Below are 17555 nucleotides of genomic sequence, written 5' to 3' on the forward strand. Positions count from 1 at the left end.
GATTTTGGTTTATAGCATGAGATGTTTTTATGTATCAGAGTCCTGTTAATTTCATTTCATCCAGGCCACAACTTTATTCCCCACCAGCTTTTCAATTCCTGCTTCACAGGACTAGTATTTTATTAATAAAATTTTCTTGGTCATGATTGAAATGCTAGTGTATTGTTATTAATGCTGTTAATTTACTTCAGTGTAATATCTCACTTGTTATTGTGCTTGATTTAAGCTTAAAACATCACTTGGGATGCATAGGAGCGAGTACTATGCAAATATGCACCATTCTGGAGTGGCATTAAACTACAAATATCCACTGTTGAAGCTTGGAATTAAATTCTGCCTTCTTCTCTGAACACCAGGTGTATTTTCTAGTAAAACAATCCTTAAGGACTGCAGTTGTCACATGACAGGTTTGATGTGATTACGAAGAGAATTTTTGCGTGTTGCTTGAGTCCCAGGAAGCTACTGGAGAAATGAGTTGATGGTGATTTAGCAGATGCAAGAAGCTGAATGTGAAGTTAGAAGGTGAACCAGTGTACCTTGCATGGCTTACTGGAATTATTAGTGAAGATTCATTTTAGTGCCCTTTGGCCCCCAGTGGTCTTCAGTGAAGAGGTAAATTCTTAGCCTTGCAGAGGTGTCACCATTACTTTTGTACTACCCTGTTGTTCTATGTGGAGATGGAGAAAAACTGTCATGCCTCACAGACAACTGCAGTATTTTATCACTACTCAAACTACTACTAGCCATCTTTCCCAACTGTACTTGATCTTCAACATTTGCAGTAGAAGCCACCACTTTCTCCTAGATTTTCAAACTCCTGTGAGATATGTCATCCCAACGCTAATTAACCTTCAACATCTGGAGTGGATTCACTACTCTCCCTACAATATTCAAACTCCTGTAAGCATCTGTCATCCCAACTCCACTCAACCTTCAACATCTGGAGTGGGAGTCGCTACTCCCCTGACGATATTCAAACTCCTGTGAGCCATCTTTCTTCCCAAGTGTTACATTCCTCGCTCTCCCCTTTTCTTATCATTGGAGGGAATCATTAATTACTTAGCTTGGGATATGTTTTATGGTAAGTACAGAATATTTTTTACTAAATGTTAATCATATTTGGGCTAATGATGCTGGGGATTAAGATTACAGTTCTTATAACATAACCTTATTTTCCCCTTTATTCAGGATGTTTAATAAAAGAAATGTCAGTTATGTAGGTACAAAAATAAATTTATTTACAAGATTAACATTTTTAAAATCAAGCTTGCTCAAGTGATTGGTAGGTTAACTCAGTCAAACTGAATGAAAAAAAAAAACATCACAACCAAAAGGTGAATATAACAGGAAACATTTCTGGAACCTACCTGCCAAATAGGTTCATATGTATTGATATTTTAATTAAGGTGTCAATGAGCTCTTTATCTTTGACAAAGCTCCCTTGAGACATTGTATTAAGAAATAAAATAAAATTTAATTACCGTGTATAATCACTGTATTTAAAAAACTAGCATGTCACTGTATTAAACCATAATTTTTTTAAGTTAAGTCATATGGAACTGGAAATGTAGCAGTCATCTATTCAGACATTTTTCAATGTGGAATGAGACCGAAAACATTAATATTTGTTGTGCATACTAAATTTTAATTGGTTAATAAATGAAGCAACATATTAATTATTGAATATTTAGAAATATAATGAGATATACGTTAGATATTCACATTTGACAAAATAAATAAAGGGAAAATGCCTGTTAAATGAACAATGCTCAATTAATCTTAGGTTAAAAACAATTAGCCAATACAGTTGTTTATATAAAAATATAAAATGCCATTTTACATTGTTACCACTTGTTACTGTAGTTTATATAAAAATAACATAAAATACCATTTTACATTATTGCATGTATAATCCACTTCTTAAAAAGGACTTGCTAGTACCTGATTTGGGGAATCAAAAGAGTGTGAGATGAAAATCTTTGTTGTTCAAAACTCCACTCAAATTTCAAGTAAGTAATTACTTAAAAGGAACCTTTATATTTAATTGTACCCTTTTTCAGAATATTATATAAAAAATAAAATCAACCCAAGAAGTGCTAGGTGAATGCCGCCAAAGGACGACAGTCACATCATGAGTTTTGCGATTTTATCATAAAATAGTTTCCCTGTCAGAATGTTACCAAATGTAGTGAACGATCATATGAAAATTTATAACAAATATACAAGAAATAATTGTGTTGAATGGATGTGTTTACATGTGTATTTTTAAGATTGAATTTACATACTGTACGCACACACTGGTCAACACTATTACAGTGTTACCTACTATTATAACCTCACTTATGAAATAAGAAAAATGGCATAACCATACGTAAAAGAAAATTATAAAAACTATTTATTCTTGTATACTACAGATTTACAGACTTCAATTTTGTTTTATACATCCATTTCAGATCTCTTTTCAGGCAGATTCGTTCGTATTAATAAATTATACCGATTTCGTTTGGATAATCTTCACTTTTCATCATTTGATATGTCACAATCGCTGCCATTGTCGAAGTCACTAGTATATTATAAAGAACCATTATTATCATCATGAAAGGCCATTCTGATAAATAAAAACAGAAAATAATGATAAAATGTGTCGAAAATGAAAAATATTCTTACCGCTAACACATAAACATAAGTCAATAGCTCCAAACATAATTCGATAGCTCTGCCCACCCCCTGAAATTGATGTTACCTTTTCCCTTTTATTGTATCTAAAACCATGTAATATCTGGCAACTCTTTCCTCCAGCCGCAAGCTGATTGGTTAAAGAATGTATCTACGTTACTGAGCTGATCTCAGAAGGTTCGAGAGAGAATTCCGCAAAATTTGAAAAATAAAGCATTACCAATATCGACGTCGTCCTTTGACAGCTCATAATGCATCCATAAAATTGATGCATAGCACGTTTTGGGTTAAATAAAGGTTTGATGAATCAAGTAAAAAACAAATCATGAAGCAAATTTAGTAATTGAATAAAATCAGTGAATTAATTTGAAATCTTAAGATTGCCCAAGTTAGAAACTTGGCTGGATCATTTTATTAGTATGGAAGACAATACAGTACAGTAGATAGAAAATTGTATGGAATGCTCCACTGAACTGTATGGATTATTCCACTAAAGTATTCAAACTTCTTTCGGAGCAGCATTGATTGATTGAGCATTGTTCAACCAAGAACGAAGGTCCTCAATTTTCTGGTTCAAGTCAATATCTTCTGGCTGACCAGCTTTTAAGGTTGTTCCAATAAGAACTGTTGTATTTACTTTGCCATCTGATGCAGCTATTTTGTTATTCATGAAGCCTGAAGAATTCTTTTTCCCAATAAGTAAAGAGGGCTGACCAATAGCTTGGGTAGGCCATCCAACTCGGCCTCCTAGAGGGACAGTCATTTCTGGAAAGTAAATGCTGACATTAAAGTCATATTTTCTATAAGAAAAAAAAAAAAGCTAAATTTATATTACATGATATCTGTGAAAAAAATAATCTTAAATTTTAGCTATTTCAGAAATAAAACTATTTCGAGTACATAGCGGAATACAAGAGGTCAATGGCCAATGAGATGATAGTACCAAGAGCTGGTGAACTACAGAAGAGTAGCGCTGAGCCTGGCAGCCTATGAGAGGGAAGTGGTGATAGCCTACTGGCCAATGAGAGGCAGCTACGAAGGCCTGGTGGTCTATGAAAGACACAACACCCTTTGAAAGGATAGCCTTGGATATTGAGATGGAAATGTCATAAATAATGCTATACAACATTGAGAACAAGACAGCCTATGATATTAAGTTGTTCCACAACTGGAATACAAATCTACGCAATTTATTTAAGGGTATTACTTTCGGCGAAGCTGAAATGATGAGCCATTAAAATTTAGTGAGGGTTAACTACCCATTCCGCTAGTTAGTGGGGGAAGAGGGGTAGCTTGCTACCACTTCCGCTCACACACCGGTGATTTAGCTCACTTTGCTTTTGGCTTAGATGGTGAACGGTCATTGCCGTTCTTCATCCTCACAAAGTTATGTGTAGGACTGCCATTAATTGCTTTTGCTTGTGCTTTCTCTTTAATAGTGTGTGTTTGTGTTGACTTCTGCCGACCATGCGTACCTGCCATAGACTTGAAGGCCAGCCCTGCGGTACCTTCATCTCGTCCGTGGACACCGACCGCCACACCCTTTGTCCCGCTTACAGGTGTCAACGGTGTGATAGTGGTAACAAGTGTAATGAGTGTCGGGAGTGGTCTGCCTCCCAGTGAGAAAGGTTTGGGCGATGGCGGAAGAAGTCTAAGTGGGATATTTTTTCTTCGAAGCGAAAAAACCCTAGACCTCTTCTTCCGCCTCCCGACCTTCCTTCGAAGCTCCTGCTTGTTCGGCCTCTTCCAAGAGACCGTCTAGCAGTAGAGTAGACCCTTTAATTTTTGGCCAACCCCGGTCCTCGAGAGATAGTATCGCTTCCCCTAGCGAAGCGGCCCCACCTCTCCTCCTGGGAGAGGTCTTGTCTATGTCTTTTGCGTTACAGGTTTAGTCAACCTTGGGGCTTCCAGGTCCGCTCTCCAAGAAATCCTTGCTGCAACTTATCCTCCGCGGTGTGAGTTTGTGCAGTCGTTGTCGACTTCGGAGGAGGATCCTCTGTCTCTCATCAACGTTGTGGTTTCAGAGGAGTCTTCTGTGGCCGCTGCCAATGCACCTGCCCCTCCAGACTCTCCAAGTGGTGCTGCCGACTAAGTTTCCCCCTTTCCTGTTCATCCTTCGAGGGGGAAACTAAGTCCATCGTCGATCTCTCCTACGAATGTTTGGTTTCCTTGGGGAAGTTCTTTCAAAGAGACTCCTCTTCGGAGGACTGCTGCTCAAGGTCAGCTTGCTGATCCAACGGCCACAAGAGGGTGTCTACATCGCAGAGTTTACCCTCCACTTTGCCTTAGAGGTGGCCCTTCAGCCTCGTCTTTGCAGCCGTCCCCTGCAGAGGAGCCTCCGCTTCAGTCGTCTCTTGGCCCTCGACCTTCGCCCATCCCTGGTCCTTCTCTTGACAAAGCTACCACAAGTTCTCGTACTTCAGCCCTGGACTCTTCTGTTGATCGTTCACGATCCCTATCAGTGGTTGTTCGCTCTTCCAAAGGGCACATCCCTCGACCTTCCAGTCGACCTGGTGACCTGCTGTCACCGTTCCTGTCTCGTGTACATCCTTCGGATGTTCTACGTAAGCGTTCAGCTGTGCGCCAATGTTCTCCAGCTCGCCAGTGCTCTCCAACAGCACGTCAGCACCAGCCTGCTCGCCAACGCTTTCCAGAGCGTCTTCACTCTCCAGCACTTCGACATTCGCCTGATCGCCAGCCTACTCTTGCTTGTCCTCAACACCCTCCAATGCCCCAGCGATTTCCTGATCGCCGGCGCTGTCCAGCGCAGCCTCACCATTGCAAATAGCAGCATTTGCCAGTGCTCACCAGCCAACCTACACTTGTCGGCGCAACTGCGCTCTCCACCTCAAGCTCGTCAGCGCTCCCAGAGACATCAGCACTCTCTTGCGCAGCCTCGGTCTCCGGCTCGCCAACACTCTCCTGTACAAAAGCACTCTTCTTAAATAGGAACGATTTCCATTTGTATTTGGCATGTAAACAATGTACAAACGAGCTACAAGCGAGGGGTGTGCTCTACAACGTTCACAAGTCATGGTTCTCTATCTCCTCCCAAGTCTTGATCGGCTAGGAAGAGACTGATTAAGTTTGAATAGTAATTAACTGGGTCATTGAATTTAAAATGGAAAATCTTCACTGAACAGCCTGATAGTTCTGTAAATTATACTGATAAATGAATGTAATGAGGATGGTAATATGACATCTAGTCTAATAACAGGTTGATCAAACATTCTTCAAACTAGTCAAGTTACACAAAGCAATAATTACACTGATGAAAGTAATGCAATGTCTGATATAATATCAGGTCGATTGAGCATTCTACGACATTGATATAGACATGTTAATCATGAGATGAAAAATCATAGTCTTCATGCCATTTGGGCGTTTTGACAGTCCTGGATGGCCTGCCCATGGCGAGACCAATTGGTGGGATGGGATTTGCTAGTTGGGGTGGAGCGGCTGGCGTTGAAGGTCTGACACGACTTGGAGTTGCTGGTGGGGGCAGTGGAGTTTGGTCGTTCAGCGTTGTGTGTATAAGCTGGCGAGTGTGGTTGGACGGCTTTACAGGCGTGAGTGGGGGAGGTTGATCGACTGATGTTGGGTAATGTCGGTCAGCCAGCAGTTGTGGTTGGTCAGCAAGCGGGTCCGGCGGTGTTGATACGAGTCGGTTAGTCTCCTTCGGTTTGGTCGGGGCCGCGCTTGCAGGTGGTTGAAGGGGTATGCCACCATAGGTTATATTTTGCAGCTCTGTCGGGGTCGTAACCGGTGTGAACTTTCTCAGGAATTTCCGATTGCACAGCGATACTCGCCCCGAGCCATCAACCTTTACCACGTACTGGTCGTACTGCCTTACCTCGACGACTGTCCCGGTCCTGTCCCATTTGGTGGGATGTGGGCCAGTTTGATTCTGGATGCGAACATGGTCACCAACCCGTAGGGGTGGCAGACGGCGAGTGTGTTGTGACCAAGTGTCCATCATGCGGACATGGCGCTTGCGTAGGGCTTCTTCCCTGGATGTCAGGGTTTCGCGCCATGTGGTGTGGGGGTTGTACTTCCCAGGAAGGATAGGCATGAGATCGCGGATCGGGTGACCGAAGACGCACGTGGCTGGGGAGATTCTTGTGACTGGGTCTGGAGTGTTCCTGTACTGGAGGACTGCTTTCTGAAAGGCATCTGTGTCTAGGTCTCCATTTGTCCCCGTGTTGTTAGTACAGTAATCAGGCGCTTCATCGTTTTCACTCCGATTTCCGCTCGGCAATTGCTGTGTGGAAATGCTACTGATGACAGTCGGTGGTGGACACCCCAGTCTCTCAAGAACCCACGTGTTTCGGTTGCCGTGAATTCTAGCCCACCATCGCTGGCAAGTTCCTCAGGAATTCCGTACGTGACGAATGCACGGCGCAGGTTGTCAATTAGTCCTTTGGCACCACTGGTAGACTTTGATATAAGTGGCCAGTTCGAGTATCGGTCCACAATTACCAGGTAGTGGGCGCCCTTGTGAGTGAAGTAGTCGGCACACATTGACTGGAATGGGTAAACAGGCAAGACGGGTGGGGTAGGGGGGGCGGATGGTTGGGAGGGGGCCATGCGGTGGCAATCCTCACAGTTATTTCTAGTCGCCAGTATGTCTGCGGTAATGCCTGGCCAGTACACTGATGCCTCTGCACGAGCAGTCATCATGGAAACACCCTGATGTGCCGAATGTAATGCGGATAGGACACCCTGGCGCAAGCACGTCGGGATGATAACACGATCTTTGAACAATGCGACACCATCGAAGGTGATGAGCTCGTTCCGTAGGTGGTAGTACGCACAGAGGTGTTGTGGCATGTCATCTTTTGATGTCGGGAACCCATGTTCGATGAGCTCTGTGAGCGCGTGAAGGGCGGGATCGCTTGCTGTAGATTCCCGTACACGGTCCCAGGTGACCGCTGGAAGGGAATCTAGGGCTGTGAGGTATGCGGGCTCTTCAATCGTGCATGTGTCACAGTCCCTCATGCGTATGCCGGCAAGGATATCGTGGTGGACCGACAGTATGGAGTGGTCGCAGACTGATGCATTGTCGTCAGGGAGATACAGTTTTTCTGGGTTGGTATCGCCTCTCGGATGACGTGAAATGGCATCAGCTGCTTTGTTGCGCATCCCTGGCACGTATACGATGCGGAAGCGGTAGCGCACTGTCTTCTCCTTTAGGTTGCGCAGTCGGGGATTCGGGATGTCATCCAGGGATCGGTTCCCCAACACCTTTAATAGTGGCTTGTGATCTACCGCAATGACCAGGTTTGAGCAGCCGAGGACAAAGTAGCGTGATTTGTCAAGGGCATCGGCTACCGCCAGGGCTTCCCCCTTTATCGCGGCATACCTGGATTCGGCTGGGTGCGTGAAACGACTCCCGACTAGGGTCACCTTCCAACCTTCGCGGCAGCAGAATGGCTTGTCTGTTGGGCATTGGCAATGTTTTTGGAATAGCCAGAACCCAATGCCTTCTTTAGACCAATCGGTCGCAAGGCAAGTCGGCTTGGTTTTGTCGAAGATACGCACCCAGTTGGTAATTTCATCTACAATGGCCTCTTTAGATGCTTGGAATGAGCTTTCAAGATCGTCGGTCCACGTAAATGCCTTGTTGGGTTTCAGTAGCTCGCGGAATGGGAGCATGCGCTCAGCCATACTGAAAGCATAAGACACTTGGTTTACTAGGCCAAACCACGATCGAGCGTCGGTAATGTTCTTCGGGCATGGGAAGTCTGATATTGCCTGCAGGTATTTCGCACAAGGGCGCACACTGTCCATTGAGATGGTGAAGCCGGCGAATTCTACCTCGCGACAGCCAAACAAAAATTTGTCGGGATTGAGGGTGATGCCGTTTCTCCCGCAGACGTCGAGCCAAGTGACTGCCTGGTAGAAGCTTTCCTCAATAGTGTCGGCCCACAGTAATGTGTCATCAACGCATTTCGTCATGTCACGGACGTCGGATACTATCTCATCATATCGCCTTGAGTAGCCATCGCCTGACGCGGCATAGCCTTGTGGGGCGACACAGTATCGATATCTGCCCCAGGATGTGATAAAGGTGGTCATGTGGCGGTCCTCCTTGTGCAGTGGTACACTGTGGTATCCATTCCAGGCTCGAACACTGTTTTTAGTTTCCCCGGTGGGACACAACGGGCCTGGTGAAAGGGGGATTGGGTGTGGTGTGTTTCAAGAGTGGCATGAGCATTGAGAGTCTGAAGGTCTACCGTCCTTCTAGGCTTCCCCGTCTTCTTGGCGCAGACTACCATTCTGCGGAACACACGCCGGAGATCCGCAAACCGAATCTCGGCAAATAGTGTATGTCACGGATTCGACCGACAGAGTGTTCTCCTATATGTCACCACTCAACCAAGCGCCAACACTCTCCTGCCCGCCAGCACTCCACTACGCATCAGCACTCTCTTGCCAGCCAGCACTCCACTACACATCAGCACTCTCCTGTGCCAAAGCTCTCTCTAGCTCATCAGCACCCTCCAGCTCGCCAGCGCATTCACCGGGAACTGGGCACCAGCATCCTCCTGCGCAGCGCCGTACAGCGCGCCAGCACTCTCCTGCACATTCTCTGGGATCTGTGTAGTCCCTTACTGCGCGCCAGCGCTCTCCTGTGCACCAGCACTCTTCTGAGCACAAGCACTCTCCAGCCCATCAGCGTTTGCCAGTGCGCCAGCGCTCACTTGTGCCATAGCCATGAGCAGGTTCTACAGGCTCCAAGGAAACATCGAATCGACAAGTCACCTTCTCCTCATTCCTCTCCGAGCAAACGCATTATAGCGCAACTGCCGGGGAAAGAGAAAGGAGCCTCCACAGAAGGGTTCAGGATCCCAAAGCTGCCTTCCTCCGAGGCGGACCTATTAACAGCAGAAACAGCAGAGACTCCTCGCAGGGAACCTTTGGTCCATTTCCTTTCAGGGGATCTATCTGACAGTGCGTTAGCCAGTCAATAGCAGTGATGGTCAGAGCAGTGGTGCAAACCTTCAAGCCTGCCCTGTCTGCCAGCTCTTCGGAGCATCCTACAGCTCCAGCAGACCTACTGCAAAGAACCATGGCTTCTTCTACCCCTATGAAGAGGAAGAGAGGAGTCTCAGACGCGGTCACATCCCCTGAGGGTGAAGCTGACTCCTGTTAGACCATCGAGGCCTGCTCCTCCTGCATCTTCCACCAGACACTTACCCACCTCACATCTGCCGAGGGAGTCATGCAAGGAAGGGGCTTCCTCTCTTCCATCTTCGGAGGAAGTTTCCCCTCGCACAGAAAGCTCTCCACCATCTATAGAAGTCAGGAGGGACATGACAATCCTGCCTTCGATGCTTGATTCCTAACTCCTTCCTCGAAACGAACCTAAGGACTCCAAGACTCTTCCGAAGTCCTCTTCAAGGACTTCTAAGCCAACAGATGCAGCCAATCACTCGAGGGATGTCCGCGACCCACCCCGAGAAGAGCTCTCAGGGATGGAAGGAGGAGACTTTGCTGCAAGTCCAATGTCGGAAGGAAAGCAGAAAGGGTTGGAACATGCATTCTGGCAGATTCTGACTCATGAGGATTCTCATGGGTTTACTGTCCCAGAGATACCCCTACGAGTGGGCAAAGACACTGTCTTAGACTGTGTCTTTAGCACCCAGAAGCCCTCAAAGACCAGTGCAGCCTTGCCCGGGTCTTGGGGGCTGAAGGGTGCCAGGGCTAAGATCAGCCTACAGCTCTCTGAGCTCTCTTCCTTTCAACATTCTGGCGCTACCACTAAGCTTCTCCAACTTCCTCATCTCCAGCAGAAGAGGTATTTCGAGATCTTAGACGAGCCTCGTCCAGCTCTTTCTCTCCATCACTCTTTGGAAGAGCTCACCAAGGAAGTCTCTCTAGAGAGAGACTCCAACCAACAGATCTCATTCTCTGCAACTGAGAACCTTAATCAAGAGAAGGTCACAAAGTACGCCATGCAGGGTACTTCGTGGCTTGATGTTTGGTAAGGGACCTTGGGAATCCTGGTACAAACTGAGGATTTCTCCAAGGAACGTATCAGGAAAGCAATGGAGACTTACCTGCTCTCAGGAACCCACACGCTCGAGTTTCTTGCCCATTAAGTTTCAAACTTATGGGCGAATACCATTCTGAAACGTCGGGATACGGTGTCTGAGAGATTCCACCAGCAAGTCCCAAATGCCAAGAGCACCAGGCTCAGAAATTCTTCTCTAGAGGGATCTCATCTATTTGAGCCTAAGGAAGTGGAACATGCTGCTGAGAGATGGAGGAAGTCACACCAGGACTGCCTCCTCCTTAGGGCTTTGACATCCAAGCCCTATAAACCACCAGCTCCTCAGCAGTCCCGTCCAGCCAAGATCACGACGAACAAATCAGCAGCGAAGACAACAGTGTCTAAGAAGCCCTTTCCTGCCAAGGACAGGACAGGAAAGGCACAAAGTGCTCCAGGGGAGGAAAATATCCTAGAGGGAGCTCCCGAGGCCGAAAACGCTAGGATAGGCACTCCCCTTACTTGTCAACCAGTAGGGGGATGCCTACAAAGTTGCTCGGACAGGTGGAAGCAACTTGGGGCAGAATCCTGGACAATCTCTGTGATTCGTTTGAGGTATCGCATCCCGTTCATATCATTTCTCCCTCCCTTGACGGAATCCAGTGTCAGACTCCTTTGCGATGGGAGAAGTCCAGACCCTGTTGAAGAAGGGCGCCCTCCAGGAGGTCCTCGATGGGTCTCCAGGCTTCTTCAGTCGACTCTTTCTTGTGAAAAAGGTGTCTGGAGGCTGGAGACCAGTCATTGACCTCTCAGCTCTGAACAAGGTTGTCAAACAAACTCCATTTAGCATGGAGACAGCAGACATGGTCAGACTAGCAGTAAGGCCACAGGACTTCATGTGCACACTGGACCTAAAGGACGCGTACTTCCAGATCCCAATCCATCCGTATTCAAGGAAGTACTTAAGATTCAGCCAAGATAACAGGAAATACCAGTTCAAGGTACTGTGCTTTGGTCTTTCCACGGCACCTCAAGTTTTCACCAGTGTTTGCCCTAGTGTCATCTTGGGCACACAGAATTGGCATCCATCTCCAACATTATCCAGAATGTTGAAAGGAAGAGAGCTCAGAGAGCTGTAGGCTGATCTTAGCCCTGGCACCCTTCAGCCCCCGAGACCAGGGCAAGGCTGCACTGGTCTTTGAGGGCTTTTGGGTGCTAATCCCAGCAGACTCGGTGTCAACCCTTCTTCAACATCGAGACAAACTTCTGAGGTTTTGCCAAGATATGGGGATCATGGTAAACCTCGAGAAGTCCTCCCTGCTTCCTACGCAGAGACTGGTATACCTAAGCATGATAATAGACACCAATCTCCACAAAGTCATCCAATCAGACGACAGAATATTGAGGCTGAGATAAGTCTCAGACGAGAAGACCTTCCAGCCCAGATGTGGTTATGTCTCCTAGGTCACCTTTCATCGCTGGCCCGTCTAGTTCCCAACAGACCTAGAATGGTGGGTGTCTGAGGAGAGGCTACGAAAGGGAGTGGACCTTCTTGTCCTCCCCCCAGATTTGATGCTGTTCTCAGACGCTTTAAAAAAAAGGGTGAGGGGCCCACGTGCTGCACCACACGACCTCGGGCCTCTGGTCAGAGTCAGAAGAGTACCTCCACATAAATCTCCTAGAGATGAAGGCCATCTTTCTGGCCTTCCAACAGTTCCTGTAGGGCCACTCAGTGGTGGTGATGAGCGATAACACCACAGTAGTGGCTTACATCAATAAACAATGAGGTACCTTTTCACAGCCGCTGACCCAACAAGCAGTAGAGATACCGAGATAGGCCAAGATTCACTTGATACCACTATTGGCACGCTTCATTCCGGGCTAGAGGAATGTGCTCGCCGACAACCTGAGCAAAGCATCTCGGATAGTAAGTACCGAGTGGTCTTTGGCTTATCTAGCAGCCAACAAAGTCCTGACTTTGCGGGGTTCTCCGACTGTGGACCTCTTCGCAACGGCATTGAACTTTGGGCTCCAGTTTTACTGCTCCCTAGTCCCAGAACCCAAGGCTCTCTGACAAGATGCATTCCAACAATGGAGGGACAACATCAACGTTTACACCTTTCCCCCTTTCTGCTGATGAAGAGGGTATTCAAGGCCAGAACATCGGTCAACCTTCCAATGACCTTCATAGCTTCACTGTGGCATCACACAGAATGGTTTCCAGACCTGCAGCTCCCAACGGAGTCTCCAAGAGAACTCCCTCCATGACACGATTTACTCAAACAACCACATGCCAATATATTCCACAAAGCCGTATACTGTACAAGCCTGGAAACTATCCAGCATCTCCTCTCTCAGAGAGGATTTTTGCAACAAGTTGCAGGCAGATTGTCTGGATACCTCTGAAAGTCATCAGCAGCTATCAACCAGGCAAAGTGGAAAGTCTTCTGTGATTGGTGTCATGGAAGGGGTATCGCTTCTCTCGATGCCACTATTCCAGCAATAGCAGAGCTCCTCGTATCTCTGTGGGAAGAAATGCGCCTATCGCTTTCGGCAGTAAAAGGCTATCACTCAGCTTTGAGCCTCACCCTTAGACTGATTGGAAAGGACATTTCTTCATCACTAGAACTTTCCTTGCTCATACGGAGTTATGAACTTACCTGTCCTCAGTCTGAAGTGAGACCTTCTCCATGGAACGTGCTTCGAGTTCTCAGGTCTATAAAGAGACCTCCCTATGAACTATTACACCAGGCAACAGATTGCCACCTATCTGGGAAGACAGCGTTCCTGCTAGCTTTGGCTTCGGCCAAGTGAATCAGTGAACTTCATGGGCTCTCATACAACATCGCCCATTCAAGGGGATGGGGGGAGGTAAAGTTCAGCTTTGTCCCTGAGTTTGTTGCCAAGACTCGGAAACCAGGAGTAGCGGATCCTCGATTTGAATCCTTCCGGATTTTGAGTCTTTGTTCTGTAACAAATGACCCTGATCATCTCTTACTCTGCTCAGTGAGGAGTTTGAGGCTGTACCTTAAGAGAACAGCCCGTCCCCATTTGCCTGCACTCTTCGTTAGCACAGGGAGGACAGAGAGAGGGTCACCAAGGACACCATCTCAACATAGATTCGCAAGGACATAGATCATGCGATAAATCCAGACCCTCCTCCTCCATGTCGCCCCAGAGCTCATGATGTCGGGTGTAGCTACATCCCTGGCATTCAAGAAGAACTCTCAGTGACGCAGGTTCTTCAGGCTGGGGTGTGGAAACGTCAGGTTTGACTGGCTCTTATTCTCTTCTTCATCCTCCCCTCTCTTGGGGAAAGCAGCATCCGGGTTCAATGCATGCGCTGACCTAAAACAATTGCAGGTAAACCATGCTCCCTTGTGTGCCTAGTATTAAGCTATTACTGTTGCGTCCCCATACCCTGGCGAGGTGGTATTGGGAAAAGTGTCTTGGTTACAGCAGTTTTTTCCTACAAAACTCGGAATATCTCAAATGTCACAAATATCTTGCGTAGGCCGCGGAGCAAGGTTTTAGCGAGGTGTAGGGACTCCTTATTTTGGGTACATATATACACAGATAAGGAGCCCCCAGGTAAAGCCAGAAAGCCAGATTGGCAGGACATCCATCCTTCCTAATGGGTGAGTCACCCCTAAATAAATAGCGTCGGTTTGTATTCCAGTTATGGAACAAATGACAAATTTGTAGATAATTTGCATTTTTCGTAACGATACAAACCTTTAGCTATTTACAGTATACTGTACAAACTTACCCGCCAGCCCTAATCCCCTTGAAGTCCTACCTTCAAGCAAAGTGAGCTAAATCATCAGTGTGTGAGCAGGAGTGGTAGCAAGCTACGCCCCCTACCCCCGATAACTAGCAGAATGGGTAGTTAACCCTCGCAAAATTTTAATGGCTCGTCATTTCAGCTTCAGCGAAAGTAATGCCCCTAAATAAATAGGAAAAGGATTGTATCATTAGGAAAGATACAAATTATCTACGAATTTGTCATATGATATTGACAGCACAATACAGTATTTGTTTCTATGAGAATACAAACCATCTCCTTTAGGTAAGAAATACTGTATATTTTCAGTAAAAAGCTGGACAGCCGTTGAATCGTTTAATGAGCAGCCAAGCGATAGGTAGAAGAGAGGGCGAGGAGCTCTGCCCCCATACCTGTCGAAGTCTCCTCACTTATATTTTCAGTCGCATCGAGTATAGGCGTACTGATACATCCTTAATCACAATTTTAATTTTATTTTTCAGGAAGTGAATGCTGGCCATTGATTGTGACTGTGAAGAGGAGGGATTATTCTTTTGTTAAACCAACTGTCGATCTATACTCTATCTGTGCTCTTGCTAGAGGTATGATTGTTCGTAATTAGCTTGGGGTGCCGAGTGTAGGCCATGGCCTCCTTTAGGTGGCTGGCGAATGCTTCTTCCTTCCGCTTATTGGGTGCACCTGCTATGACCATTTCTGCACTTACTTCCCTGGCTCATTCCCTGGGTGATGTGCAGAAGGATCACGGCGCCCTGAAACCTACGTCATTTTACTTTCTGGTGCTGGTAGTGTGTGAGGTTCTTCCTGTGTTTGCTGCACCCTGTTGGAAGTAGGAGGCTCTTCTCCGTTTGCTCTACTGTAATGATGAGTGTCACCTAAGGAAGGTTTTGGCCTCCTGTGCCGGAAACCTACGTCATTATACTTGGTAGCGTGTGAGGTTCTTTCTGTGTTTGCCACACCCTGTTGGAAGTTGGAGGCTCTTCTCCGTTTACTCTACTTCAAAGATGAGTGTCACCTAAGGAAGGTTTTGGCCTCCTCAGAACTTAACAGTGGTTCCTCCTCCCAGGGCCAAAAGAATATGTTTTGTTGGTGGGTGGGGGTAGCTTTCCCATACATCTCCCTGACCCAGTAACCCCTGTCCCTTTTCCTTGGCTTTATTCTGACCCTTGTGGTGGTGGTGGGGTTATGCTTCTTTGTAAGTATGACTCCCAGCTTTATATTCCAAAGTGTTATGGATCCTGCCTGTTCAGGCATCATTGTCTGGGTTTCTCAGACTTTGACTCCTCTGCTTGTAGAGTTTGAGGGGAGGGTTGGGAAGAGGAAGAAAACTTATGTGTTTTTTCTTCCTCTTCCTCATTGCCTTCTTCTAAGAGGAAGAAGTCGAGGAAGTCTTGTCTTAGGTAGGGCTGTTTTTGACACCACCTCTCTTAAGTCGAATGGGCAGCATCAGAGTACGGGGAGGGAGCCACAGCCCTCTGTTTTTGTCTTCCAGGGTCACAGCCTTGAGCATCTGCCCCCAATTGGGCAGGACTCAGGGTTCCTGACCACCATAGTAGCCATATGGGACTAATTTTATGACTCCATATTTAGGACTGCTGGGACTCAGACTTGTGGCCGCTCTTCTTGATGACAGTCCAAGGTCCGAGTTTTTTAGTCCCTAGTGACTCCTTATTGCAACACTGAATATTACAGGCTGCCAATGCATTTTTTTTGCAAGGCAATCTAAAACCAACCAACCAACACCAGATAGAACTCTAGATCTACTGTAAAGGCGTCGTGATCTTATGCCTTCCCGAGACAGGGAGGAACAAAAAGTGAAACAGGAGAGATTGCCAAAAGATTGGAATAGCCCTCCGAGGGGGACCAAAAGGCCTTGTTCGTCTAAAGTGATCCTCGTAATTAACTTGTCCTCGGGCAGGCCAAACAACTGACTTTAGACACACTGCTGGTCAGAAGAGAACACAGTCACTGCCCTTCTTTTTTCACTATTGGACAATTAGTCCTGGATGACCAATCAATAAGAGTTTCACAAGTCACTCATACCGTTTCCGTTTCTCTCTCCGTGGGGAGGAGACATTTGTGCCCAATCCTTCAACGAGGAGGCGAGATGTCGCGCTACTTGACTTTCCCTGCAGTCGCAATCATCTTTTGGAAAAACAGTAGCTCATGATTGCAGATCGGTTAGCGATCATGCACTCTTATCTCTTACGGTAGCTCCATCTCACCAGTTCATGCAACTAGGAGTTAGCGCACTCTTAAGAGAGTACCATTAAACATGAGAGATCTCGAGTTACAACCTTACCTACTCAGCTTGCGATTGACGCCTGCTCGCGACTGATAACACATCTTGCCCACTCACAGTCGATTGCACACCCTTTCACCTGCCTACTAGATTGCTCTTCTATGGGAGCACCTCCACTAGTGCTCTCATTTTAAAATTTTGGACTTGGTAGTCACATACGGGTGCTTTTCTATCTATTTATACACTACCTCCCTCACTGCTTGACCTGCAAGCTTAGGCTCTTATTGCACTCTCCCAGTTACTCCTAGATAAGCATAGGACAGAGAATAAGGGTATGTGCAAGGGCACCATCAGTGTCCTTCAGCATAGTCCAAGGATTTGATGAACGCAAGTTAAACTGACAGCTCCCCGATCCTCTTCAGTTGACTCTCCGGCTTCCAGACGCCTTGTCTGGAAGCCGGAGGCCAGTCAAGCAGTCATAGACGTCTCATCCATGAAAAAGTGTTCTACAAATCTTGTTCAGGACGGAGATTCCAGGCACAGTCAGGCAAGCGATTAGGCTATTGAGTTTCTTGATGGCGATGGACTTGAGAGTACATACTTCCAGATCCCTATCCAGCCTGCCGCCAGAAAGTATTGCCGTGTGTCAGAGCCAGCAGAGCGTACCAATTCAAAGAGCTTTGTTTTGTTCATACAAGAGCTCTGCAAATTTCACTGGAAATTTTACTCTTTCAACATTAGCACACACCAATGGCACTTACTTTCTTTGTTACCTGGATAATTACTTGATCCTGAAAGACTGGAGGACAACCTTCTTCTCCGCCGAGACAGGTTTCTTTTGTTTGGTCACAAGCTAAGGATTG

The 17555-nt window shown here is 46.5% G+C and overlaps 1 protein-coding gene across 1 annotated transcript in view; it reads right to left on the minus strand.

Moving 5' to 3' along the window:
* Positions 1-1316: 1316 nt before the first annotated feature.
* The window catches only part of LOC137630581 (centrosomal protein of 164 kDa-like), a 248136-nt gene continuing 231897 nt past the window's right edge, over positions 1317-17555 (minus strand). Inside the window, 1 exon segment of the mRNA XM_068362144.1 lies at positions 1317-3441. Coding sequence (XP_068218245.1) covers positions 3176-3441 — 266 coding nt within the window. The 3' untranslated portion in view covers positions 1317-3175.

Source organism: Palaemon carinicauda, chromosome 38 (genome assembly GCF_036898095.1).
Source record: "Palaemon carinicauda isolate YSFRI2023 chromosome 38, ASM3689809v2, whole genome shotgun sequence".
Lineage (NCBI taxonomy): Eukaryota > Metazoa > Arthropoda > Malacostraca > Decapoda > Palaemonidae > Palaemon > Palaemon carinicauda.